We start from the raw sequence: 26,961 nt of genomic DNA on the forward strand, positions 1-26,961 counted from the left end.
GCTCCACACCTTACTGATTGCCCACCTTCTGATGTCCAACGTCGACCTCCGGGTGCCAACTTCACGACGACCACCACCACCAACAAGTTCAGCTCCCCATCCTCACCGTCCGATGTCTACCGTGAGGCGCACAGTGGTGGCGTTGAGTTGCAGAGTTGTTCTCGAGTCGCACACGCGTGTGCTCACGGGGGGGGGGTTGGGTTTGCGTGTGCATGGACACACGAGGGTGGGGGCGGGGTGTCGCGCGCTCAGTCGTGCACGCGCACGGACACACGTGGGGGGAGGGGGGGGTGGCGGTGAACGGGGTGGGTGTCGCGCGCTCAGTCGTGCACGCGCACGGACACACGTGGGGGGGGGGGTGGCGGTGAACGGGGTGGGTGTCGCGCGCTCAGTCGTGCACGCGCACGGACACACGTGGGGGGAGGGGGTGGCGGTGAACGGGGTGGGTGTCGCGCGCTCAGTCGTGCACGCGCACGGACACACGTGGGGGGAGGGGGGGGTGGCGGTGAACGGGGTGGGTGTCGCGCACTCAGTCGTGCACGCGCACGGACACGCAGCGGCAGTGCTTCACTCTGCTGAGCCGCACGCGGCGCAGGGGCGGCTCCAGGCCCGGGCAGCTGAGCTCCACGGTGAGGGACGAGAAGCGCTGCGGGCGGCATGCGGCGCACGCGCGGAACGAGGCCGCGCCGCGCCGGGCCGACCCCGCTCCGCCTCGCCCTCCTGCACCCCCCGATGATGATGATGAGGAGGAGGAGGATTTCCCCCTTGCTGCTGCTGCTGCTCCTTTTCCTCCTGCTGTTGATGACGACCTTCCTCTGGACCCTGCTGCTGTTGATGTTCCTGCTGTTGCTGCTGCTGCTGATGATGATGATTTTCTTGCTGTCCTTCCTCGGGCTCCTCCTCCTGCTGCTGCAGCTGCCGCTTCTGCGATTCCTTCGTCATCACCACCACCTCCTCCTCCTGGGCCTAAGGGAGACAACCATTACTATCATCATAATAATGCCTACCTCGGTGTTCTGATTACGAATACGCTGGATTATCGAGGACAGCCTCAATGAGTCTCATTGACTTGTTTCTTTTCAGGAGGGCACTGCCAAGTTTTCACAGCGACGATTACAGCCGCTGCTGTGTAATCTCAATGGAGTTGTTTACAAGGGGGGACGGGGTTTCTTTCACATTTTCGCAAATCCAAACGTCGGCACACAATGGCCTACTCCTGCGAATGGCGTCACGGGATCGTGAACGTCCATTGTCAAGACACCCGCGGTGTTAACTAGGGCGACCGCTCGGATTTCGAACCGCAAACCTCCACGCCTGGGTCACGTGGCCGCGCGGTGCGATCCCGAGCGTGCATCAAAGGGCCACGGTGCCTCTTCGCGCACGCTTTTGGTTTCGGTTCCGTTTTAGTCGCGAACGATGAAGACGCAAGCCGCGCTGTTGTTGACCATACTTCACCTTGTTGGTTAGTGCGGGTTGCTGAAAGGGAGGGGGGGTAGGTGGAGGGTCTCCCAGAACGGGCTCGGATATCACTCGCAGCTGGTGTTAGCCACGACCGGGAATTGAACTCGGGTCGCCGGATTTAGAGCACAGAGCGCTAACCGCTGCGCCACCGCTCTACCATAAAACATCCAATTACCCTGGTCCCGGTAAACATCGCACGGCGAATCAACGCTGGGCAGACGCAGAGAGGATATCAGATTCGGTAGACGCAACCGGTAGGCATGTATGGGGGAGGGGCGGGGTCATGCTAAGTACTGTACGATTTATTTCTGGGTAATATTTTCCGGAGCTTTGCCCCGGACAAACAGCTCCGGCTGTAATCAACCCTTGGCTGCAACCACTCCCGAATGCTACGACACGAAATCAACCCACGTACCGTGCAAGTCTTTACTGTCGCTCGGAGCTCCCAGCACCTCGTCATCATCACCACCACCACCACCATCATCTTCCCCACCTTCATCACCACCACCACCACGATCATCACCTTCACCCTCACCGCCCTCACCGCCCTCATCGTCGTCGTCAGCCGTGGCCCTACGCGGGATATAGAAAGAGTTGCACTGCCCGTAGCAGAAGCGGTTGATGACCGTGCGAGGCACGCAGCCGCGCTCGCGGACCGTCTGCCGCAGCGGCTGCGACTTGCACCAATCTCGGCGCAGGTAGCGCCGCTCCGTCACGAACAGCGCCTCGTGGCTGGAGGCCAGCACCTGGCGCTCAGCGTCTCGGTCGTGGAAGTGGGACGAAGGTCCGCCTGGAAGCCCGAGTGCCAGCATCTGTTGTTGTTGTTGGTGGTGTTGGTGGTGGTGTCGTGCCACGTGGCCGTGGGATGATGAGATGTTGGAGCGGCCCTTCCCCGGTGGAGGAATTGCTCCCTGCGGGAAGAAGGTCCGGCCGCTGCTGGTGATGTCTTCATCAATGCCTCTGCTCCTCGAGTCCCTGTGTCTGATCCGTGAGCCTTTATCCCTGATCTCTGATCTGATATCCGGGTCTCTGTGTCTGATCCGCGATTCTTGATCCCTGATCTCTAATCTGATATCCGAGTCCGCGTCTCTGATATCCGAGTCTCTGTGTCTGATCTCCGAGTGTCTGTCCGCGGCTTCTGAGTCTGCGTCTCTGATGTCTGGTCTGATCTCCTCGTCTTTATAACTCATCTCCGAGCCGCCCATCAGCGACCTGACGTCCGAGTCTCCGTGGGATTTGTCTCTGCTCCCCGAGTCTCTGTTTCGAGGACGAGACGGGTCAGACGAGGTTTCGGCGAGGAGCAGAGAGATGGACGAGAGGAGGAGGAGGAAGAGAGGGGAGCGAGGCCACGTCATTTCGCACGGAACTCGTGCAGCTCCTCTTGACAGTGAAGATGTAGAAGACGACGATGGCGGCGGCTCCTCTTAACGATGGAGTCGATCATAGCGCCTCTTCATGGTGAGTCTGCGAGATCTGCCGGCGTGAAAAAACACACACGCGTGGATATACCACCATCATCACCATCGGCCATGCGAAATCCACTGCTGCATACATCTCTCACGGTCCGGCGATATAAATAATCCCATGTCCATGCAGCGATAAATATCCCCCGCATAGCATTGCACACGACATCACCGGCTACCCATTTAAGGCTGAGTCGACCTAGGGGAGTCCCATGTTGCGTTCTGACACCGCTGGCTGCTCGTGTCAAGCCGTGGCCGAGGAATTGAACCCAGAGTCGCCGGGTGAAGTGCGAAGCGCGCAAACCACTTCCCAAACCGCTCTCCACGTGTACGTTCGGACAGATGCTTGTTTACGCACCCACACACCCACCCACACACAGAGAGAGAGAGAGAGCTGGGTAGAAAATCAGCGTGTGGCGTTTGAATTCGCGCGCATCGCAGATGAATGGAGCGCGGTGGGGTAAGAAGCGACGTGGTGCAAGTTCGGAGACACCGTTCTGTGGAGCGCGGCAGGGAAAGCGTCGTCATCACGAGGGGAGGAGGCCGCCGCGCTGGGATGGGACACGTGCACAGCAGGCTCGAGAAAGATCGGCCGAGCGATTTGGAGGTTGTGGACTGAGAACGCGAACAGGAGGAAAGCACTCGTGGGTGAACCACCCCAGAGATGAGGCTGTGTGGAATGAAGGAGGGCAGGCACTTGGGTGAGGGATGGGGGTCGGAGCCACCCAGGAGTTCTGTGACCAAGGCGAAGCCCTCAGCCAGGTGATTGGTGGTGAGACCGGTAGAGCGGTCGTTTGCAGGCTCGGCTGGCCACTCGCGCCGCGACCCCAGCAGCTTCCCAGCAGAAGGGACCCGTGACACCGACCGAGACGCGCTCGCGAGCGTCGCGGTTGGGAGCCGCACGTTCTGACCACGCGACAGAGCCTGGCTCACCCGTCCTTCATCCAGCAGTGGATTTGGTCACCGCCCACGACGAACGTGTCACGTGTCTCCCTGCACTCACCTCTCCGTGCCTGCCCCCCCACACCGGGCCGCCGTCGGTGAAAAGTCAACACGGGAGCTTCCAGTCGCTGCCCTTGAAGGACTCACGGTTGTAGTCGGACCCGAGGGCACGAGCAGGGTGAAAGGGCAGGGCAAGGGGAGACGAAGGGCAAGGCCGAGTAAAGGGTAGGGGGCAGGGAAGCGGCGTCAAACAGTGGCTCAATCACAGCCACGGTCCGGGGATCCTGAGAGTGACAGGCGGCAAGAGGTCGGATCCGGCACAGAGAGGACACGGCAAGCGCACACGGGGAGAGATGAGAGGGCACAGCGCAGAGGGAGAAGGGAGTCGTCGCAGGAGAGAGCACACGGGGAGCAGAGGCCACAGTAGATAGGACAGCCAGAGAGTGGTGCCCACAGGGCGCGCGCACACAGAGAGAGAAGGGAGGGCGCGCGGAGAGAAGGGAGAGCGCGCAGAGAGAAGCAAGCGGAGAGGAGAGAGCACGCGGAGAGAGGGGGAGAGCGCACAGAGAGAACCCGAGCGAGCACCCGTGCACGGTTTTATACGCAGCGAGTGGGCGCGCCACCATCCGCCACCCGCCCCCCAAATATCCCCTCGAATCGTCCCTCCTCCTCCTCCCCATCATCAGCAGCAACATCATTAATATCAGCAATCCATCATCAATACCAATCCATCATCATCTCACGACATCGTTGTCTTGCACGTCCCCACCGAGGGGTTAGGAGTTATGGACAATAATTTTGGCATCCAACTACCACGTGGCCGACGACACGTGGCGAGTGAGGGACGACGGCTCCAGTGGTCGAGACGCACAGCGGAGTTGGCAGCCAACGAGGACGCGCTACGCGGAGACGGAGCTATGCAAAAGGCTCGCGTGGAGGCGGAGCGACGGATGGATCGTGTGGACCGTGAGAGGTGGCGGCGGTCTTGGTTCCAGCAGTGGATTTACCTCGGCTGACGATGCCGAGTGACCCGTAGCTCGCTTTGTAAGCAGCTTCTCGTTATTGTATGCCGTGCGAACGTGGTCTGGCTTGATGACCACGAGATCATTAACGACCCCCGCAACCGACAAAAAAAGCTCCGCTCTCGGACGCCGCCTTAACGCACGAACGGGAACGTTTCGAAACAATATTTTTAATTGGGAGCAAATACATATTTTTTTTTAAATGTGAAAAGTCCCCTTGATTCTGAGCCAGACACCACCGCACAGCGCCACCGAACTTGGCACCGTAACCTACAGCCGTGTTCGTCACTGGAGCTCCAGTCCGCGTCCAGTATTACCTCCATTGTAATTTCCGCAGGGCTAAAGAGGTAAAGGTGCAGCCCTGCAATTTCCTGCTCGCGACACTGCTGGCAGGAGCCTCCACTATGCGTGCACGTAGAACTTCTTTCGCTCCGTACGTAGCCAACCATGTTAATCGGAGGTGCGGGGGAAGGGCGGCGAACTAAAAACAAAAAGCAGTTCTAAATAAATGAGCTGCCAATCTAGACGATTTAAAAGTGCCATGGGGACGAGTTGAAGAGAGGCCCCTTCTAGGATGTACTGTGGCCTACTCTTCCACGACGTCTTGTAAGATGAGAGGATCCACACTTTACCCCACCACACGCGACATTCTGCCCAGTGAAGAGGCGTGGTCAGGTGGGTGCCGGGGTGGGGTGGGGGTTGAATAAACTTGCTCCAGTGTTTCAAATGTCACATCTGAGATCTCAGCATTGCAAGTCCAGTGTGCTGCTGAACATTGGACCACCGTGGTCAGCAAGCGTGTATTTTAGAGTTGGGGACAAATTAATGACAAAGATTAAACAGAATGGGTACATCCTTTATTTGAAATGTACCCCCACTCAAAACCAGTACAAACATTTGCACAGCCTTCTCGCGTTTCCCTGATGTGTGTACGGGCATCGACTCGTCGTTATCTTCACTGTTACCGTCATCGTTACTCAATGTGAGTGGAGGGAGTTTATACACTTTTTTCACTTCGTTTTTTATTCCGATTTCGCTATCGGCATCGCGCGAACGCAGCGGCCTCTGGTGGCTGCGGCAAGGGGTTACGTACGAGCCCCTATCGCCGCGAAATCTGGTAAAAGGCAAAATGTGTTTAAAAACCATATTAAAAAAAAAATCTAAATAAATAGAGACTCTGGGTAACGACCCACACACGGCCCAGCGACGGCATCGAGACTCTTCATCCGGCTGAGCGTCGATGCCCATCCTGTCCCAAAGCCCGGCACGGTCCCCATTCTCCCCGTGGTTCTGTCCCAATCCGGGCGCCGGCTGCGGGGCTGGGCCCGGTCGCACGGAACGATCCACCGCACGGACTCCAGGAGTGTCGCGTGCCGGACGAGACCCGGATGACGGTGGCGGTGGGAGGTGTGAGGTGCGGGGGGGGGGGCTCAGAAATAGCTCTGCAGCGACTCCCCCAGGATGACCTCCAGCTCGCGCACCGTCTTCTGACACTGCTTCTCCACCTCTTCGCACTCGTCTGCGGGGACAAAACAACGGGAGGCAATGATCGTCACACTGCTTGCCCTCTACCACCCCCACATCCCCCCAGACTTGTAACTCATCTCCGTTTGAGTTTGTGAACGTGTTCTGCGCAGGGTGTCCACGGCGCCACCAAAGGTGGGCGCCGGGCCCAAGCGGAGCCTGGCAAGGCGACGCACCTTCCATGAGCTCGGCGAGGAAGGGGATCGTCTCGGGGAGCAGCACCGTGAAGTTCTCGCGCAGCCGCGTCGCGAACTCCAGCAGCACGAGCAGCGACGCAAAGCGGACCTGCGCACGCAACGACGAGAGGCCACGTGTCAGCGCACCGCGCGTCATCGCGACGCTGACGACGAAGATAACGAGTAAATTTTGATTTAAAGCTTTCGTGACTGCAGGGATTCATCTTCTTGGTTCTTTCGGTAAAGTCACGTGGAAGGGAAATAATAAAATAATAAAAATAAACGTAATAATGTTTTATTTTATAATGTTTTATTTTTATTATTTTATTACTTCCCTTCCACGTGACTTTACCGAAAGAACCAAGAAGAAGATAACGAGGCCGAGTGGATAGATCGCCGCATCGTGGGAGCGCGAGAGACGGCTCGCAGAGCGAGGGCCTTCATCTATCAGTAGATTGGCCATGGGCGACAATGACGATGGTGACGACGAGGCACCTTGGGCGAGGTGTGGCGAGTCTTGAGCAAGATCTGGTAGTTGAGCGGCTTCCACAGCGTGTCGTCGCCCATGGCCACGGCGAACTGCGCGATGCACGGCACGAGGTGGCACGCGACCCTCTGCTGGTAGACGTCGTCACCGCCCAGCGTGTTCTCCAGCTGCGTACGCACGGCCAGCGACACGCGCACACGTACAGACGCACGGACGCACAGAGTATGCAGACACGCGGGAACATGAATCATCAGCTTCACGTCGATGATCTACGACAAGAGGACCAAAATTCACTTCAAGAAATGCCGGCGGCAACTGCATAATGCACAAAGGCCGAGTGCTTGTACACACGTGTGCTTGTACACACGTGTGCTTGTACACACGTGTGCTTGTACACACGTGTGCTTGCGTGTTGTTTGATGCGTACAGTTTCTGGTTCGAATCTAGTTTCTGGTTATTGACAGATTTGACTTTTGTAGCTAGTCTATGTACTACACATACACACACACACATAAAATATATATTTTGTTAATTGTTTATGTTTTAAATTTTATGTTGAGTGTTAATCCGATGGCGCTTTGAGTGGACAATTTTATCCAGAAAGGCACCACCGTATACAAACAAATAAAAAATAACTTTACTTTAAATTACAGATACAATGTATTTACGCACAAAGACTAATAAAAACACGAAAATCAAACTCAAGGAAACAACATTTCTCAGTTTCGTCCCTCTCTCTGTCCTATCTACATAATACTACATGAATACATACTAATAATGTATTATAATAATACATTATATTATAATAATACATTATATTATAATAATACATTATATTATAATTATACATTATATTATACTAATACATTATATTATACTAATACATTATATTATAATACATTATATTATACTAATACATTATATTATAATAATACATTATATTATAATAATACATTAGATCTGCCGCCTTCCACTGCCTGAACCGCTCCACCCACCACTCACCTGGTCGACGAGCGGCAGCAGCAGCGTGTGGACGCGCTCCTCCGTCAGGAAGCGCTGCGTGTCGTACAGGAACACCTTGTGCAGGCAGTCGAGCACCAGCTGCAGCAGCAGCTGGTTCCTCTCGTCCGCCGCTTCATCACCAACGTGGCCAAACACCGCCTTCTCATCTGTGTTGGGGGTGAGGGGGGGGGGAAGCGGGAGCAGGGGTCAAAGGTCAGCAAGGCAGCAAGGTTACCAAAATGACAAAAATGCAAAACGAATGAAATAAGGTGCAGCAAGGAAACAAATAGAGATCTCAAAAACATTTGACAAACATAAAACATTATTTCCCTGTAACGCAAGTCGGCTCGGGCGGATTAAACTTGAGACTTCTCACGGCACAACGAACACGACAATGATATCGATGTCGACGATGATGTCAATGCTCGAGGTGACGATGACGTCCACGTTGGTGACCACGACATGCGCAGTGACTACGGCAGCGACGACGGATCCGATTAAAGTGGCTGTAGTTTTTGACCAAGTGGCTGCACGGTGTGGCGGTTACCGGGCAGGGCCACGTTGAGGCGGTTGAGGAGGTGCGCGCACGGCTTGACGAGGTGGCCGGCGAAGAGCACGAAGAGGCCACGGAGGCGCTCGGCGACGCGCTCCGACATGCGGTAGAAGGTGAGCAAGCGCTCGCTCGGGCGGTCCTCCCCACTCGCCCAGTCGAACAGCTGCCACGCACGCGGGCAACAAACGCACGCAGGTAGGGACACGCACGCGGGCAGGGGAGGGAGGGAGAGAGGAACACAAGACAGAGGATCAAGGAAGGGCAGGTAGGTGGGCAGACAAAGCCAAAGATCCCCCTGTAGCCTTAACAGACTGTAGGGGCAAGTGCTGTTAGCAAGCACCTATGAAGGCTGGAACGGTCCACAAGGGGGTGGGGTGGCCAGCACCACGCCCGACCGCCTTTGTCTCCCCAGTGGTGATGTTTACACACCGCACCAGGTACTCATTTGAGGCTGAGTCGACCTAGGGGAGGCCCACGACCGGTGTTGGCCGTGAGTGGGAATCGAACCCGGGTCGCCGGGTTCATAGCGCAGCGCGCTAACCACTACACTACCGCTCCCGACAGGCACGCAGGCACATACACAGACGCAGGCAAGGCAGACAGGCACAGAGGTCGAGAGGCTTGTACAGGCGTAGGAAGGTAGGCGTGCACGGAGACAGGTAAGACACGCTGACAGGTAGGCAGACACATCGCCTTCATTAGTCCTGTTAAGAACGCAGGTCACAGCGTGTAAAGAGAGCACTGATACAGCCATAGCACCACCAGGGTCACTGCTGTCATCGTTTTGTCTACCCTTGGGTGACGATGAGATACCACGAGCACGAATGTGTTTTAGGCCGAGTCGATCTAGAAGAGGCACAAATCATCCACTGATACTGACAGCTGATGAAGGCACGTGCACGGAAACTGAATCCAGTCGCAGATAAAAAATATATAACAAAACACGATTTTACTTTTTCAGAGGTAAAAACTACTAAACCAATGTTGTGACCGCCGCCGCCGTGCGCCGTCCGTGCCGACCTTGAAGAAGAGCGGCCTGAAGGTGACCTCCGACATCTTCATCACCATGGCGACGAGACTCGTGATGACGTGGCCCTCCACGTCGCCAACACTGTCGAGGGAGTCCTGCGGAGAAGACGCGGAGGACGAGCAGTCGGTTAGCGAGCGACCGACCACGTGACTCGTCCACAGGCACGGGCCGAAGAGGAGGAGCAGGAGATGAAGTAGTGGCAGAAAACGCAAAAGAGGAAGGAGAAAGAAGAGGGAGAGGAGGTAGAAGAGGTGGAGGAGCAGCAGGCGGATGAGGAGGTGGAGCAGGTGGAGCAGGAGGAGGACGAGGTGAAGGAGTTGGAGGTGGTGTCAGGGCGAGCACCTGGGCGTGCTCGGCGCGGAAGTCGAGGGCCTTGGTGAAGAGCGCCGTCAGCTCGGCCTGGTGCGAGGCGAGCTCCTCTTTGCCGATGTGGGCCAGGTGCTCGGTCAGCACCGAGAACAGGGGGCCCAGGCAGCCCTGCGAGGCGCGGTGGAGGGGGGGAGATGCGTGGCCACGACGTTAAACATTGCATGCTGTTATTCAAAATAGAGTGGGGCCCACCTGTTAAATGAGATAAATGACTCTCAAATTACTTAATCAAGTGAAGCCAATCATCATCATCGTCGTCCCTACCGGCCGACTAATGCCGCCACGCTTGCAGGGGGACACTTTGAGAAGTCACTGCACGGGAGGCGCGAGATGTAAATAATAAAGTGATGACGATAGGGCTGGTGGATCACGGGCGAGCCTATCCGCCACCACCACCGTCGTCGTAGTCGTCGTAGTCGTCGTAGTCGTCGTAGTCGCGGTGCTCGGCAGGGGTCAGCGTTAGGGTCAGGAGGTCGCGGCGAGGGAGGTCACCTCTCGGTGGAGCAGCAGTGTGTGGTCGTAGGCGCGCGATATGGCGGGCAGTAGCACACGCGCCGGCAGCTCGTGCGCCAGCGTCGCCTGCAGCTGCGTCAGCCGCTGCTGCAGCTGGGTGACGTGCGGCCCGGCCACCGGCACGATCGTCCGCACGTGCGTCAGCTGCACACACACAAAGATCCCCCATGTAGCCTTCAACAGAATGCTGGGGCAAGTAGTGCCTACGAAGGTCGGGAGGGGTGGCCGGCACCCACGCCCGGCCGCCTTGTTTACACATCGCAGCAGGTATTAATTTGAGGCTAAATCAACCGAGCGGAGGGCCAAAGACTGGTCCAGATGTGACTATTATCTGTACAGGAATTAAACTCGCAGATCAGTGCGAGACCCCCTCCGCCCCACCGTTAGAAAATACCCTTCAGAAGCGGATATCGTAGCGCTACCTCCGAGGTCCCTTCGAAGATGACGACGACACTCACCTGCATGAGGATGTCGAGCAGGTAGGGGCTCAGGAAGTACGGCAGGGTGGCAGAGACGCGCTGAAGGGCGGTAATGGCGCTCAGCAGATAGAGGTCGTGGGTCAACAGCTCCTTCCTGCTGCCCATCAATCCCAGCATGCTCGGCAGCAGCCTGCGCGACACGGCGGAAACGGCGCCGAGTTGGCAACGCGGCGGCTGTCTCTGCGCGATCCACTAACCCCGCTTGCGAATGCGGTGGGTTTTACAGACGCGTGCCGCCGGTACCGCCGACAAGACCACCGCCCCAAGCATGGCGGCCACAAGCTCCGTGCTGGCACCGCTGAGATCCTGAGATTGAATCCGGGAGCGAGCCGCCCGCCCGTGATAACAAACCGGGTTCTCGACTTGTTTCAAGCTTTCAACTTGGTCGTCAATGACTGCGCCAAGTTGTCAAGCGTCATCGTCCTCCTTCTAGCGCAGGGGTCGGCAACCTGCGGCTGTGGAGCCGCATGTGGCTCTTTTCGGACTGCTTTGTGACGTCATTCATTAAGGACCACCGTCTCGTATTCACGCACATCGGGGCTCTTGAAGTATTGAGCTTTTTACCTGATGACAACCGCTTATGTTGCGATCCAAACATCGTGATATTTTTATTCACTTTATTTTTATTTTTTCTATCTACGTGACTTTACCGAAAATACCAAAGAATATAAAAATAGCTCTTGTTGTTATTTTGGTTGCAGACCCCTGCGCTCACCCGTTCTCCGACACAAACGGAAACTTCTACACCTTGTGACACCGTGATGCCGATAGAACAAGTAGAATACAACTCATAAGCGGCCACGATCAATCCACCGCTGGATGAAGGCCTCTCTGAGCCGTCGCCAACTCTCGCTATCCTACGACGCAACGATGCGCCGAACTACGTCGGGCACGTTCCCTCCTTTGACTGCCACTCTGTCGTTCGTCTCGACAACAGAACATAACCAGGGGAACACAAAACGTTAAAAATATAAAACCTAAAATTTTGAAAACCACAAGAGGATTAAAACCGCGGCGACAACCCCCTAACCTGGGCAGCAGCGGCACGGCGAGCACCCGCAGAGCCGTGGCCGTCTCGGCGGCGCAGAGCAAAGCGCCGGCCAGCACGTTCACGTCCTCGTCGGCGCCCTCCTCCAGCAGCTGCACGGCGGCCGCCAGCACGGGCAAGAAGCGCGCCGGGCGCTCCGCCCCGAAGCTGCGGCAAAGCAGCTTGAGGCTCATGAGCGCCGTCTGCCGGTTCACCGCCTGCTCCGACTCCTCGTCGGGGTCGCCGTCCGCCAGCGGCTTCGCTGTAGCGGCGGCGTGGTCGCGGTGGTGGCGCCCGCACACCTCCAGCAGCAGCTCCAGCACCTCCAGCAGCAGCTCCACCTGCAGGGCGCGAGAGAGAGACAAGAACGGACGTTGCGGTTGAGTAGGTGAAGCTTTACGTTGCCGTGTCCGACGACCGAGGGGAAGGCCTTCTTAAAGGCCAGCCAGTGGGATGGTGACCATCAGGGCAGACGTTGGCGGAGGGGAGAACGTGTCACTAGCGAGGAGGAGCGGCGGTGGCGTCAGCAGCCCCGACTGTGATGACATACGCAACGGATTTGTGAATCCGATCGTGACGATTCCTACATCCGCAGGAGGGGTGAATCGCCACCCCTTCCCACACTGCGTCCCACCCCGTGTCTCCCCCCACCGCCCCCCCGCACCTGCGCGTTGCTCCAGTTGGCGCGGTGGTGCAGCAGCTTGCTGTTGAGCAGCTCCATGGCTTTGCGGCGCACGGACGGCAGCCGGTTCCCCATGAGCCCCCGCACCACCGGCACGAACGACTCCGTGGGCATCAGCGCGTTCACCTGAGTGGGGGGAGTGACAGGTGGCGGTAGGGGTGGGGCAGGTGGGGGCAAGGGGGGTGTGGGGGCGGGCAGACCGAGGGGGACAGTTAATCGAGTCGAGCAGAGAACCGCGGCACAATGGATCCCATGTCGTACTTCCTGGCTGTTTTGTTTGAGGGGGCAACAACAACACAGTTGAGTCCATGCCTCTCTCCGTGTGGAGTGCCAGTCTGTGTGTCTCTCTCCACATCAAACTCTCTCTCCTATGACCACCTCTTCTCCGTGGCAGATCCAGACCGACTCTCCCCGTGTCAAGCTACGTGCTCCGTCTCTTTCCCTCCGGTGAGTCTGTGCCAGCATCCCTCCATTTGTCTCTCTGGATCTCTGTCTGTTCCGTATCTCTCCGTGTCTCTCCGTCTCGTCCGCGTTTCCGTTTCTCGTTGTATGCGTGTCCTTCTCCGTCGTGTCTCTCTCGGTGTGTCCGTCTCTTTGCACGTCTCTGTCCGTCTCTCTCGGTATCTCTCCCGCATCACTCGCTCCTGGCCCCCCTCTCCCCCCGGGGTCTCCGCGTGGCTCCGAGACGACCCTGCGCACCTTGTCCAGGCCGTCGTAGGCTCGGTTGAGCATCGCTCGCCAAAACCGCGCCGCGGGCTGCTCGCCGTTCTCCTCCACGCACTGCGCCACCTGGTTGATGTAGCACAGGATCTGCTCCAGGAGGCTAGAGGGGAAAGGAGGGGGGCGGGCGGGGGGGGTCACAGTGCGAAAACAATCACGGCGGCGGAGGTGGCGGCAAATGCCCCTTTGTACGGACGTCCCGAGATGCACTGCATGGGAGGCGCGGTATCAGGAATACATTATGGTGATAATGGATCATGATGAGTGAATGAATGAAAGGGTGGGTGAGTGAATGAGCAAATGGGTGAATGAGTAGACAGGTGAGCAGGTAAATGAGTGGGTGAATGAGCGAATTAATGAGCAAATGATTGACTGTAAATAGTCTAGACTGCAATATTTCCGACCACTGCATTTGTTTCTGCAATCACTTCCTCGCTGCCCCGTTGTTTGGATGCCCTGAAATGCGCCGCTCCCAATGGAAGGTTTGGCCGAGGATGCTGTTGGTGCGGTTGGGCTGTTGGTGCGGTGGGCGGGACGCGCGCGGAGGGTGCAGGGGAGCGAGCGACCCGGCCGACGTGAACGCGACGACGACGAGGAGGAGCGACCGTACCTCTGCTCCAGCGGCCGCAGCTCCTCCAGCTCCGCGGGGGTGCACTTGGCCACCTGCAACGACGACAAACGCCCCGCCGGGGTCAGACCAAGCGGCCGGGCAGCGCAGGGGACTAACGTCAAGACGCGATCCACTAACCCCTCAGGTGTCAGCCGTTGCCCAATCGTGACCTGATGGTCTCGGCGCAAAGACATCGCACCATCGTGGGTTCTCACGATGACCAACTCTGGCGGGTTTTGATTTTTTTAAATATATTTTTTCTTTATCGTTTCTCGAATTTGAATCGCGACCCCCGAATTGTGACAGCTCTCCGAATCGGCGCCTTGCGAAGTTCTGGCTTCGTGGGCCGAATCGTTTTACGGTTGCGGTGAAAGCGCGGGGGGGGGGGAGGGGGGGGTTTAAACCGACGCGCGCAAAAAAACAAAAGCTCCGACCTTGGCGATGAAGGTCGGGGAGGCGAGCAGCTGGGAGAGGAAGGAGACGGCCGTGAACTTGAAGTGGCGCAGCTGCTTGGCGGAGTGGACGCTCACGCTGAAGAGGCCGGACCCCTCCACCTCCGCCTCCACGCCGGTGCCCACCGCCGGTGCCGGACGTCTGCCCCTGGAGGCGCGAGTGGCAGCTCGAGCGGTCGGCTTGGGCTGCTCGTCCGGCACGTCTGAGGTGGGGGGTGGGGGGATAGTCACCAACAACGAACCGACGAAGTTCATGAAATGCACAAGGAGATCCGGGGGAGGGCAAATTTGGTGGCATGTGGCGGGTGTGGGGTAGGTGGTGTGGGGTAGGTGGCGGGTGTGGGGTAGGTGGCGGGGGGTAGGTGGCGGGTGGGGTAGGTGGCAGGGGGTAGGTGGTGTGGGGCAGGTGGTGTGGGGCAGGTGGTGTGGGGTAGGTGGTGTGGGGTGGGTGGATGGTGTGGGGTAGGTGGCAGGTTCTAGGGTAGGTGTTGTGGGGTAGGTGGTGGCTCTTGCCTTCCTTCTCCTGTGGCAGCGCCGCCAGGTACTGCACCACCTTCACCAGCGACGTCAGCTGCACGGCCGGGCTGAACTCGCCGCACAGTGTTACCCAGAATTCCACTTCCCTCTCCGCCTCCACGTCCTGCGTGAACCAAACGACGATAAAGATGGAGCCACGAACACCGCCGTCACGAGCACGGTCCACCAGCACCACGAAGAACGTTGTTGCCGTCGTTACAATCGTGATAGTCATTCCTTACACAGCATTATCGTCAGACCTCGGAAGCTAAGCAGTTTTGAGCCTGGATGGTGCTTGGATGAGTGACCACCGTGCATAACAAAGGTGTAGTAGGCGGCTTTCTGTTGCTGCTGTGGGGCTGAGGGCACAGCAGCAAAAGCCACTGTTGCACTGTACTATGCTGCCCACTTTAGCCAACCTGCGCCGGGCAGCAAACATCCCCCCCCCCCCCACCGTGACCACCCCAACCCCGACCTCCGCCCCCACCCCCCCCCCACAGGTGCGCTACCCACCTTGTCCCCGGCAGCCAGCGAGGGCGCCACGGCACGCTCGTCCCCTCCGGGGGGTGCGTCACGCGCGTCGGCTCCGCGCGTCACGCGCAGCTCCAGCGCCAGCAGCAGCAGCGCCCAGAGGAAGCGGTCAGGCCCCACGGTGCGCGCCAGCTGCACCAGCACGGGCGCGCGCCGGTGCTCGGGCATGTAAGGGCACGCCTCGACGAACACACGCATCACCCGCGTCACGGCGCCGTCGACGTCCGCGCCGGTGCGCCCGCCGGCCTGTCACGCGGAGGCAGGAGTGAACGTGGGAGGGTTATTTTGTATTCTTAGGTTTTTTCGGTAAAGTCACGTAGGTAAAAATCGTGCTGTGACGGTTCCACCTGAAGACGGAAGCTTGTGTTGCCTACGAAATGTCGTGATTTAAATTTTATTTTTATTTTACTTTTATTAATTTAAATTTTTTACCTACGTGACTTTACCGAAAAAACCTAAGAATATGAATTCTTGCAGTCACGAAAGCTTCAAATCTAGAATTAGGGTTATTTTGTATTTATTCACTTCGTCGTGATGATACATCCGGATACAACCGGAATCGACGACGGGGGTACCGCGAGTACGAAAGCAAAAAATAAGTATAAATATTTCGAGGACAAGCGGTGGCTGTGGGCCATCGTCACCTTGATGAGCGCGGGGATGACCGTCTCCACCGTCTTGCCGATGACCTGGAAGCTGTAGGCGTCATCCATGCGCATGACGCTGGCGCCCATGAAGGTGAAGATGGGCATGATGTTGTGCAGGACCTTCTCCTGCTCACAGGAACGCGCGGGGCCAGTGTCAGATGGGGAGCGCGCGCAGCAATTCACAACCGGTTCGTCGATTAAAATGACACGTTCAAGGGGACATGGTGGAGGAGCGGTTAGCACGCTGATCGAGAATGCAGCGGGTATGCGGGTAGGGTGCGGCGTTGGTGATGTGGTTAGGATGTGAAGAGGGCGTGTTGGGGAAGTGATGGCGATGCGGTTGAGATGCAGCGAGGATACGGTGAGGATGCAGTTGGGATGCAGCGTCTCACGGGGAAGATGGAGGCGGTGGCTCCCAGCAGCAGCAGCGCGTGGTGGTGCGTCTGCGGTGTGCGCGACGATCGCACGCACCGCACGATCAGCTCCACGCTGAACTTGTCTTCGTCTACCAGACCTGCAGCAGCACCACCACCACATCAACACCACAAGCACAACCACATTAACATTACCACCACCACTACACCAACAGCACCAGCACCACCATGTTAACATTACCAACACCACCACGTTACCATTACCACCACCACATCAACACCACAAGCACAACCACGTTAACATTACCACCACCACTACACCAACAGCACCACCATGTTAACATTACGACCACCAGCGGTAGTGTACCGGTTAGCACACTGCGCTTTGAACCTGGCGACCCGAGTTTGATTCCCACTCACGGCCGACAACAGTGACACTTATCTGCACCGGTCCTCTCTGACATCGACTCGGCCGGGCATAGCGCTGGCCACCCACAGTGTATAGGTGTGTGTACATGCGTGTGTACGTAAAAGTGCACGTGTCTTTGTACATGCGTGTGCACGTGTGAGTGGGATTGCCAGTGTATGCACCGGGTGGTAGCGGCACGCCGTTGGGGGAGAGGCGCGTGCATGCGTTGAGCAGACACGCCAGCACCAGCTGCTTGACGTACTCCATCGCCTCCGGGTCCTCCGCACTCGCCTCCAGGCACCTGCACGAACACACACATACACATACACGCACCCACACAATACACACGCACACACGCACCCATCCATACACATGCACCCACACAACACACACACAATTGTAAGATCAAGACAGACATCAGAAAGACAATCGCAGCACAAGGACACATGACTGTGCCTCCCGCCATGCCCCCCTCCGTGCCCCCCTCCGTGCGGGTCTCACCGCTCCAGCAGCCCAAACAAGGGCGGCACCAGCGCCTCTGGGCGACGCAGCTTCTTCTTGTGCTGCAGCATCTCCAGGATGAGCGTGGAGCGGCGCCAGCTACGCGAATCCGAGTCCTCACCCCCATCGCTGACGATGCGGAAGCACACGCACGCAACATTAACAACGATGGCAAGGGTGCGTTCGTACAGCGCCATTCAGGACCCGGCCCGTCAGCAGATCTCGGAAGTTAATCAGGCCTCAGGCCTGGACGGCGCGTTTGGGCGGGCGAACATCACACATGGCTTGAAAGTTCTCGCGCGTACCAATCGGTTCCCTTGTTACTAAGATACAACCGGAATCGACCGTTGATTCCGTCACCTTTTGAATTGAAAATCGATTCGTAACTCCGCATGGTGCGACTCACCGCAGCTGCTGCTGCTGCTCTTTCTGCCTCCGAGCCTGGGCGACGGTGGTGCCCGATTTGGCCGTCGACTTCGTGCGCACCAGCTCGAGCGCCACTTGCTCCGCATCGACCACGAGCTAAAGGGCGCAGGGGGAGCGTGGCATGAGCACGGCACGCAGCAGCAGCACACGCGACACCACACAGCACATGCACATGGTACGCAGAAAACGACACAGAGCACACGGCATGCATAGCAGTTGACTACAGCACATTAGAGACTGCATCACAAGAAACACACCAGACGGCATGAAGCACGCACCATACACATGACACAGCAGACAGCATTCGATGCGCGGCACACAGCGGTGCGCTCCGGTAACCGGCACCGGGGGTGGGGGATCACACCCCAATGGGTGCCATCATGCCGCGCGCAATGCCAACGAGCGACCGCGGCATCTCCAGCGCGAGCCGTCGCGGTCGGTGCGAGCAACTCACCCCCTTGAAGGCGCTACCGATGGCCTGGGCGATGCCGGGGGTGGCGCAGTCGGCCAGGAGGTCAAAAAGCACCCGCAGCACCGTCTGCTGCAGCTTCGCGCTCGGCAGTGCCGAGAAGAACTCCTTGGTGATCTGTGGGAACGGCGGGCGACGGAGGCTTAAACCGCACAGCACCGACACCGATACAACCATCGCCGCGACGTGGCACCGGCGACCGCACCGAATTGACACCCAGTGTCACGTCGGCCTCTGCCCTCGGGGGCAAAAAATAGAACTCCTCCCGGACATGACATCACTGCCAAACTAGCGTCACCGCAGCCACAACATCACCACAGCTGGCATCTTCACCGCAAAGCAACGTCACGACAGCCACACCATCATCACAGCTGGCACCATCGTTAGCCACACCATCATCACAGCTGGCATCGTCACCGCAAACCAACGTCACCACAGCCGCACCATCATCACAGCCAGGCCATCACTCTTAACCTACATCATCACAGCCACACAATCAACACCACTGACAACACCACCACAGCGACTCCGCAAACCAACGTACCCGCGCCAGCGCCGCCAGCTGCAGGGCGGAGCGGCCCGTGACGGGGTCGGGCGGCGCTCTCAGCGCCCGCACCAGCAGCTCCATGCAGCGTGGGTCGCTGGAGAACAGGTGGCATGAGCTGGAGTCGAACTTGGCCAGCACCAGTTGGGCGAGCAGCTCCTCGTCGCGATGGAGGGAGGAGGCGGCGGCGGCGGCGGGGGAGCCTGTTGCGCTGGTGCCGTCCGAAGCGCCGTCGCATGGTCGCCCGTACAATGTGAGCAGCAGACGCTCCAGTACGGGCAGCAGCAGAGACAGCACCTTCTGTGTGGTGGGGAAGGATGCCCCCCGTGTGGGTCCAGGGGAAGGTTCACAATGGCCACGTCAGAAAAACCCGAGACGAGATCGCGGACAGCATGGGTTATAGGCCTGGGCATTTTTCATCCGTTAAGTCATTGTCTGGGGGTTCATATTGGCCATGTCAATGAATGAGTAACGCTGTGAGTGTATGTATGTGCCGTGCCAGCCTTCATAGGTGCTCGCTAACAGCACTTGCCCCCACAGTCTGTTAAGGCTATACGGGGGATCTTTGTCCTTGTGTTGTGGGGAGAGGTAGTGTAGCGGTTAGCGTGCTTTGCTATGAACCTGGCGACCCGGGTTTGATTCCCACTCACGGCCAACACCGGTGACGATTATCTGAACTGGTCCTGGGCCTCCCCTAGGTCGACTCAGCCTCAAATGAGTACCTGGTGCAGTGTGTAACCATGGCCACTAGGGAGACAAAAGCAGCTGGGCGTGGTGTTGGCCACCCACCCCCTCGTGTGCGGTTATAGGTGCTTGTTAACAGCACTTTCCCCCACAGTCTGTTAAGGCTATATGGGGGATCTTTGTATTTGCGTGTGTGTGCTTGCGTGTGTGTGTGTGCATGCGTCACTCACGGGGCCGTGCACGTGCTCAAGGCTGTGCAGGGCGGCGCGCGCCACGTACGACGGGAACCCGGTGCTGGCCATGCACGTCAGCACGACTGCCAGCGCCTCGGCCGCATGCCGATCACCACGACCCCTCCCCTCCTTCGCTTGAGACTCAAACAGCAGCCCCAGTGCCTACCGGGGACCGCGGTAAACCACAACTTCACATTAAAACCCCGGAGACCACGGCAAACCACACTAACCGGCAACTTCCCAGGGACCGCGTCAAACAGCAAAAGTGATTCTCCCAAAGTGTCATAACGGCGTGCTCAAGCGCAACTGAAAACTCGTTGCCACAGCGGCATACAGGCACGGCGGGCGCGTGGGTGCGAGCGCCGGACGGACCTGCGCCGTGTGTGCAGAGTCGGCGACAATCTCCTCCTCGCTCGCCAGCAGGGCGGCCGCCAGGGGCTGCAGTGGCGTGGCGCTGGCGGCGGAGGCGGCGGGGCCCAGCAGTGCGCGCACGCAGCGCAGGGAGGCAGCGCGCACCGCACCCAGCGGGCTGGACAGTGCCGCTAGCAGGCTCACCATTGCTACGGCACACACGCACGCACACACACAAACGCACGCACGTGCACACACAAGCGCACACACACACACACACGCACAAATATCAAATACAAATTATCGGTTTGACTGTTGTGTGATGGACACTCTTGTCAAAAGCAGGGAGTGTGGGAGAGCGTTGACCCCACTCTACAGGTGTCATTTTAAGAGATCTCAGAAGTAGCTCTGTGAAAGCCACTTCCGTGGGCGGTTCTCCAACACGAAGGGTCGCGCTCGCCTCAACGCGAGATTCCCTAATGGATCATCATGCCTCGACGCCGCCGCTCCCACCGGCTAGTAACCCCGGCGCTGCGTTGGCCCGGTAACCATGGCTGCTGCCGCTCTCACCTGGCACCGCCACGGCTGTGGGCGTGGCGTCCGGCGCTGCGCCGAGCAGCATGGCGCCCACGTGCAGCGCCCGCGCCTGCATCAGCGCGCACGCCGGGCGGCCCAGCCGGCGGCTGTGGTCGCACGCGCTGCTCCACACGAGGCCCAGGAAGCGCAGGCGCTCCGAGGCCGACGGGAGGTGAACCTACGCGAGGGGCGGGCGGGCGGGGCGGACAGGGCAAGTGGGTTGGTACAGACAGGGCAGGACGACCCGCTCGGGGTGGTGACGGGGTTTTTCCACAGTTAAGAGACCAGCAGCCGCCCTGGTAAATACTGCCCGAGTTTGAGCCTCATGCACAAACTATTTTTGTTATAAATTATTACATTGACGCGTGAAACAGAGCTTCGTTGCCCAATCCCGCACGCGTGAGCAATGTGTATTGAACCCTGAGCGAGCCGCACCTTCCCCACCCCAGGCCCCCCCGCCCCCGTTCCCTGAGGACGGAGACGAGCGTGGAGCCGTTTGACCTCTCGACCTCCACGCCGCTCACCTGCAGCAGCGAGAACAAGAGCTGGCGGAACGCGGCGCCGGTGTCACCGGTGCCCTCCGTGGCGCCGGCCACAACCACGTCGAACAGCCCGACCAGCAGGCACAGGTACCCCCTGGTGGCCTCGTCCAACGACTCCACGTTCCACCAGGTCAATCCTGCCGCCAGAGAGAAGGTCAAGGGTAAGGGTGCAGCCTTGCAATAGCTCCGCAGGCGCAAGCTCAAGCCGCTGCTGGTGGACAGGGGCACGGCGGTGGAGGGGGGGCATTTTAAGAATCTTGCACCATTGTTTCAGACGGAATGGAACGTGCGACCTCTGGGTTGTGTGCTCGCCCCGTTGCACCACGGCAGCGACTCCAACCCCAGAGAGGTTAACCGTCGAATTCAATCCTCCTACGACAGGTTGCACAACACCTCAATTCTACTCCAGCCAATCAAGAGGCTGCGTCTCATTACGACAACAGAAGACAGCGTCGGTCATCAGACAGAGGCAAGGGTAACTAATCGTGCAATGTTTAACGCCGATAGGCACTGCGGCACCAGCCTGGCCCCGGCATAATCTCAGCGTGGCGCCAACGTGGCCCTAGGGTGGGTGCCAACGTGGCACCAGCAGAGCTACTCACCATCGTCGTGGCGCCGTGGGGGCTGCAGGGTGGTGACGAGTCCACGCAGCTCGTGCACGTACACGAAGGCGATGTCCAGCTCCCCGGCGCCGTTCCGCACAGCGCACAGCATCCTCGCAACAAACGCCGGCACAAGGAGCCCGCCGGCGCCCGTCTCCGCCATGGCTGACGGCAAGTCCTGCGCCTCCTGCGGACGGCAGTGGCAGTGGGTGGAAAATGAGGTGACATTCTCTCTGCTGTCGCGCCGTACGTTAGAACCTACATCGGCGTGTACCAGCGTAACAACACACGGTTGCTAAGCCGTCTCGCAATCCTGCCAGCAGATGCGCTTGCGCACACCTCGTTGGTCCACCGGGCGAGATCGCCACGCTTCTGTGCCCCCTCTTCAGATTTTGTTCCACTTTCTTTGGCAGTGGCCGTGTTCATCACCCATAATTCACATAGGCGATGCAGACCGTTTGAAAACTTTCCTCATTGCGTCGCCAAGCTCATTTTCATCGTCAAGTTCAACTAAACATCAGCGTAAACAAAAAAGAAACGGCCTTTAAATAGAGCGTTTGAAACAACCCCACCCCGCTGCCGGCGCCAGCTCCAGCCACGCTGGGACGTACCTGCTTGAAGTTGTCGGCCGGCAGCCTGTTCAGCCGCTCCTCCAGCAGGCGGAAGGCACGCACCGCGAGGTGCAGGTGCTCACGGTAGCCGGCCCTCTCCTCACCAGACCCCTCCCCGGCCCCCTTGCTGGACCGCTCGCCGGGTTCGACCGTCCGCGCCGCCTCCGTCAGCATCAGCACCGTCGCGTGGAACAGGAGCTGCTGGCGCGGGGCGGGGTCGCGAAGCTGGGCTCGCGCAAGCAGCTGCTCCACCTGCCGGTCGTGGCGGAACAAGGGGGCGAAAGTAGACAAACAGACAGAATAATATGCCGCGATTCTCTCCTCCCACCCAGCTTAAAATACGCTGCCAAGCTTAGCAGTGTTCATTAGGACGCTGTCTTTCCGACAGCTCAGTTTCTTCACCTGAGGACGGCTGCTTGCAGTGGCCGAAACGTCGTGAAAATTTTATTTTATTATGTGAATTTTTTTATTATTTTTTTTTTTATTTACCTTCAACGTGACTTTACCGAAAGAACCAAGAATAAGAATAATATAATTCCACCTGGTGCTCATGCCATGCCTACAATCACGGAGGCTATCGTGAAGGCGCCATGGTCATCGTGGCTTTGTCATCTCTACGGAGCATTTTCGTCTCGAGTCGATGACTGCGGGACCCGGCTGAGGGTTGGTGACAAATATTCCTTGCCATTCCTTTTGTTATACTCTTTGGTTCTTTCGGTAAAGTCACGTAGGTATGAAATAAAATAAATTACAACGTTTCGTGCGCAATACAAGCATCCGTCACGAAAGCTTCAAAACAAGATTGATTCCTTTTTTTCTTTGCCGTTCCTCCAGTGTTTCTGACAACTTGATTTGGTTGGCTCCATCGAGTGGTGGAGGGTAAAGCTGAACGCTGGAATTTTACATGCATTAACCCAAAGCTAACTCATTATCAATAAAATTTCGAACAGTGATCGTCATTGACTTCCACGTAGACGACTCGGTGAGTAGGTCAGCGAGTGGGTGGGTGGGTCGACGGGCTGTGTGGGTGGGTGAGAGGGCGGGTGAGTGGGCGAGTGAAAGAGTATGTGAGTAGTTGAGTGAATATGCGGTTGGGTGGGTGACTAAAAGCGATGCATCATCTCAATGGGGACTTGCAAGGTTTCACAAGGTTTCCACGAGTTGGCACCGGCCGCCTAGTGAGCTCTGTCTAGTCACGGCGCCGTTCGCTCTCGGCTAACGACGCGATGAACGACACACGCAGGAGCGATGCCGATCAGTGACAATCGAGGAAAACGATCTCACGTGACATCACGTGACATCACGTGACATCACGTGACATCACGTGACATCACGTGACATCACGTGACATTACGACCGACTGGGCTCGCTTCAGCTGAACGTGACCAGGTTGTTTGGACACCTTCAGCTTTGTGATTCACAGGAGTACGATGCATCGAGTGCGCGCCGTCATCCGCCAAGGAGGCGGTCACGTTGCGAGCGTACGACGACGAGTCACGGACAGAGGAGAGAGGTTTTACCGTCTCCTCGCGGGACACGGGATCCATCGCCACGAGGTTCTGAGCCAGCACTTTGATCGCTTCCACGGTGCCCACAGACTCCGGGTCCACCTTCTTGCTGCTCGCGTTCAGCCTCGACAGAACTATGGAAGATGAAAACGCGTGACATTATTGCGTCTACTGTGGGGGTTGTTTTGTTACCATTTCATGAAGAAGAAAAATACATTTATTTATTTATTTTCTAGCAAAATTGAAATATTACTTTCACCGACGCAACTGATAAGAGCCCATCACTCTAACACTTCCGTCACGATCGATGCTCCCATCACAACCGACACAACTCAATATCATTATCTGCTTCCTCCTTAAAACTGACAAACCCTGCCGCAAGAGTCATACTATCGCCCGAGTCGTGTCCTGAACATGGACAGGGTAACCAATTTACAAAGACCAATCATGAGCGAGGTTCATCAATCAGTGACATTTGTTACAATCAGCAACACCGCCCCCTCCCCGCACATCGTCACTTCCGATGCCACCACCACCACCCGCCCGTGGGTACAGAAACCGCAGCGCCACCCACCCTTGTCGAGGCCGCGCAGCAGCGGGTGGCTGCGGGCGAGGGGCGACTGCGCCACGGCGAGTGCGGGCGCCAGGTCGCGCGGCGCCAGCAGAGGCAGCGCGTAGGGCAGCAACTCCAGGGCCACGCTGTCGCGCCGCTGGCTGTCGGCGAGGGCTGCGCCTTGGCTGGTCAGCACCCGCACCGACTCGAGGAACACGCTCCTCCTGCAGCGGACAAAAAAACGTGCCGTCAGACGGGGGGCGGGCGGGCGGGCGGCACCGGCGTCGCCCGACAAAGCAACGCGCCAGCGCGACGAACGGCAAAGGCCGACGCGCCAAACCCCGAGGTTCCGCGCAAGCCTTGCACGGGCCTAAAGTTATAGTTCTCAAGTAATAATAGTTCTCTCCGAGTTCACGTCTGTAGTTCAATTGCAGCCTCTCTCACTGAACACGAATCCTTTTTAGGTTTGACGTGATTGGAGGAGTCCAAGGAACCGTGGTTGAAATGCCAACGAATCGTGGTAGCCCAGCACACGATTCCTGACGGGGTAATGCCCTGCCGGGACAATGCCCTGCCGGGACGCAGCATGCCACTTGTGGCAATAGGGAAGCTCCTTTGCTGATGGCGCCGGACCGTGACGAGCGGAGGGAGGGTTGGGTTACCCCCCCCCCCCACGCGTCGCTGACACGGCACGAACCAAGACACTTGAGTCCGGCCAGAGGGCTCAGCAGGCGAGCGAGCGACTCACAATAGTAACATTTGAGAGTTCATATTCTGGTTGAGGTGGAGGTGTGTTAAGCTCAGCCCATCATATCTCCGGGGTCGATAAAATGAGAACCGCTCTGCTGCAACTAAACACGCCAGAGCTCAGGGCTGCTCCTGTCACTTGGCGATGCGCTCATATGCGTGCCATGACATTTGGAGAAGGCGTACAGATCACTTCCCCGAAGTGTCTCGGTGGAATAAAGTCACGGCTCTATTAATAACGTGGAGGATTAAGTTCGAGGTTAGGTGGCCCTGTCTGCTCCCTTGGCCGCAGCTCGGCCGTTACTCTGGCCCACCGCTCATCGTCCCCTTCCAGCCATGACGCGTCGTCTCTCGCCCGAGTACACTCGGGCGCATTCCCTCCTTCAACGCCCCCCGCCGCCCCTGTCCCCCCCCGCACCCGCGCTGCCGCAAGACAGATTAAGCTCTCACCATCGCTCGTGCTGCTCCTGCCTCCCGATTTTATGTATCAGTTTGACGAGCACCGAAATCGCCTCCACCGAGCAGATGCGTCCAGCGAGCGCCTGAACGAGGAGAACAACGAGAAGGAGTCATCGCGAAGGACCTCCGCGGCAATCGCACGAGTCCGTCGCCACGCATCAACCAATTCAGCCGCCGAGTAATCACCGCTTGCCATCTCAAGGTAACATTCGGTGGGTGTTTAAAAATGTATCATAACGGAACACGACAACAGTTCGATGGCGCTACAGGGGCTCGGACCGTGAGGGCGGTGAGTGCCGCGGTCACGACAGCGGGCGTGTCGTCGTGGAGACGGCTGCACACGGCCTCCGTCAGGAACTCCTCGCCAAAGCCTTCCTGGGGGGGGGGGGGTGGTGGTGTCGGCGGGGGGAGGAGATTTTCAGACTAAGGTCACGATGCCGGAAATATCGTCACAATCACCATCGTCATCATCACGATCATCTTTGCAATCATAATTATCATCACAATCATAACGATCATCATTACTATCAATCGTTATCACATTCATCATAATCATCGCGATCATCGTGACAATCATCTTTTTCTAATGGACAAGACTCAACCTTCTGGGTCACTGCAGAGTTTTCCTGGGCAAGTAAGTGCTGGCCCATAACAAGCCTCTGTTTAGAAGCCAGATTATGCTAAAATATTCTACTCTTTTATTTTGGTATATTTAAACAATCAACGGCGATTGTGCTACTGGTGTTATCCCGTGGAATCAAGAATTCGTTCGGAAATCTCACCTCCACTGTTTTTGCCATGGTGGTCGCCTATCGCAAGAACGATCGAGGCTCAGCCCTGCTCAGCTGCCGAGAGTCTGACAGCATCCTCCTCTAACCCCACATGACTCATGTGTGGCCACCCCCAATCTGAACCCATTCCCTCTCCCCACTGCTGCCCCCTGTAAAAACAAACGCTGCTCCTCCTCCGTGCAGCTCACTTCTGCTTCCTGCTCTCTTCTCTCTCCCTTCCCTCCACTCTCCCATCATCATTATCAGCGCCCTCTCATCTACGTCATCTTGAGCCAGTGATTACTTCTCCCCCTCCTTCGCATACTGCCCGGCACTCCTCCTCTTATTCCTGCTGCTCAACTCGATTCCTTGACTCTACGCCCCTCCCCTTCCTGT

General features: G+C 57.7%; 2 protein-coding genes across 3 annotated transcripts in view; both read right to left on the bottom strand.

Annotated features, from left to right (window-relative positions):
• Nucleotides 1–359: 359 nt before the first annotated feature.
• On the bottom strand, nucleotides 360–2,693 carry LOC144941887 (uncharacterized). Of its 2 annotated transcripts, none has more exons than XM_078868388.1 (2): nucleotides 1,877–2,693; nucleotides 360–960 (listed from the first exon to the last, which is right to left on the bottom strand). In XM_078868388.1, exons 1-2 carry the CDS (start codon nucleotides 2,664–2,666, stop codon nucleotides 530–532), a joined length of 1,221 nt encoding a protein of 406 aa, XP_078724514.1. In that variant the 5' UTR covers nucleotides 2,667–2,693; the 3' UTR covers nucleotides 360–529. The 2 variants fall into 2 exon arrangements, with proteins under 2 accessions (XP_078724514.1, XP_078724513.1); XM_078868387.1 differs by having other exon boundaries at nucleotides 360–966.
• A 3,073-nt stretch (nucleotides 2,694–5,766) lies between these two features.
• Nucleotides 5,767–26,961, bottom strand: part of HEATR1 (HEAT repeat containing 1) — a 30,180-nt gene continuing 8,985 nt past the window's right edge. The window contains exons 13-45 of the mRNA XM_078868129.1: nucleotides 26,075–26,170; nucleotides 25,787–25,878; nucleotides 24,611–24,813; nucleotides 24,049–24,170; nucleotides 22,529–22,780; nucleotides 21,918–22,104; nucleotides 21,298–21,452; nucleotides 20,768–20,951; nucleotides 20,219–20,406; nucleotides 19,844–20,008; nucleotides 18,930–19,229; nucleotides 18,371–18,502; nucleotides 17,897–18,012; nucleotides 17,491–17,619; nucleotides 17,172–17,290; nucleotides 16,599–16,720; nucleotides 16,204–16,332; nucleotides 15,542–15,805; nucleotides 15,026–15,152; nucleotides 14,495–14,715; nucleotides 14,061–14,113; nucleotides 13,430–13,553; nucleotides 12,713–12,856; nucleotides 12,052–12,389; nucleotides 11,001–11,151; nucleotides 10,522–10,686; nucleotides 10,003–10,137; nucleotides 9,651–9,755; nucleotides 8,625–8,793; nucleotides 8,078–8,244; nucleotides 7,084–7,242; nucleotides 6,589–6,697; nucleotides 5,767–6,407 (exon numbers count right to left, since the gene is read on the bottom strand). Of these exons, the coding sequence (XP_078724255.1) occupies nucleotides 6,319–6,407; nucleotides 6,589–6,697; nucleotides 7,084–7,242; nucleotides 8,078–8,244; nucleotides 8,625–8,793; nucleotides 9,651–9,755; nucleotides 10,003–10,137; nucleotides 10,522–10,686; nucleotides 11,001–11,151; nucleotides 12,052–12,389; nucleotides 12,713–12,856; nucleotides 13,430–13,553; nucleotides 14,061–14,113; nucleotides 14,495–14,715; nucleotides 15,026–15,152; nucleotides 15,542–15,805; nucleotides 16,204–16,332; nucleotides 16,599–16,720; nucleotides 17,172–17,290; nucleotides 17,491–17,619; nucleotides 17,897–18,012; nucleotides 18,371–18,502; nucleotides 18,930–19,229; nucleotides 19,844–20,008; nucleotides 20,219–20,406; nucleotides 20,768–20,951; nucleotides 21,298–21,452; nucleotides 21,918–22,104; nucleotides 22,529–22,780; nucleotides 24,049–24,170; nucleotides 24,611–24,813; nucleotides 25,787–25,878; nucleotides 26,075–26,170 (5,211 nt within the window). The 3' untranslated portion in view covers nucleotides 5,767–6,318. The remainder of the gene's footprint in view (nucleotides 6,408–6,588; nucleotides 6,698–7,083; nucleotides 7,243–8,077; nucleotides 8,245–8,624; nucleotides 8,794–9,650; nucleotides 9,756–10,002; nucleotides 10,138–10,521; nucleotides 10,687–11,000; nucleotides 11,152–12,051; nucleotides 12,390–12,712; nucleotides 12,857–13,429; nucleotides 13,554–14,060; nucleotides 14,114–14,494; nucleotides 14,716–15,025; nucleotides 15,153–15,541; nucleotides 15,806–16,203; nucleotides 16,333–16,598; nucleotides 16,721–17,171; nucleotides 17,291–17,490; nucleotides 17,620–17,896; nucleotides 18,013–18,370; nucleotides 18,503–18,929; nucleotides 19,230–19,843; nucleotides 20,009–20,218; nucleotides 20,407–20,767; nucleotides 20,952–21,297; nucleotides 21,453–21,917; nucleotides 22,105–22,528; nucleotides 22,781–24,048; nucleotides 24,171–24,610; nucleotides 24,814–25,786; nucleotides 25,879–26,074; nucleotides 26,171–26,961) is intronic.

Source organism: Lampetra fluviatilis, chromosome 25, assembly GCF_964198595.1.
Source record: "Lampetra fluviatilis chromosome 25, kcLamFluv1.1, whole genome shotgun sequence".
Classification (NCBI taxonomy): Eukaryota; Metazoa; Chordata; class Hyperoartia; order Petromyzontiformes; family Petromyzontidae; genus Lampetra; species Lampetra fluviatilis.

Excerpts from the sequence above, each read along its gene's own strand:
- LOC144941887 (XM_078868387.1), bottom strand. The coding sequence starts at position 2,666 with ATGGGCGGCTCGGAGATGAGTTATAAAGACGAGGAGATCAGACCAGAC. Across the intron at positions 967-1,876 it reads CGACAGTAAAGACTTGCACG|GCCCAGGAGGAGGAGGTGGT; the intron begins GTACGTGGGTTG and ends TGTCTCCCTTAG.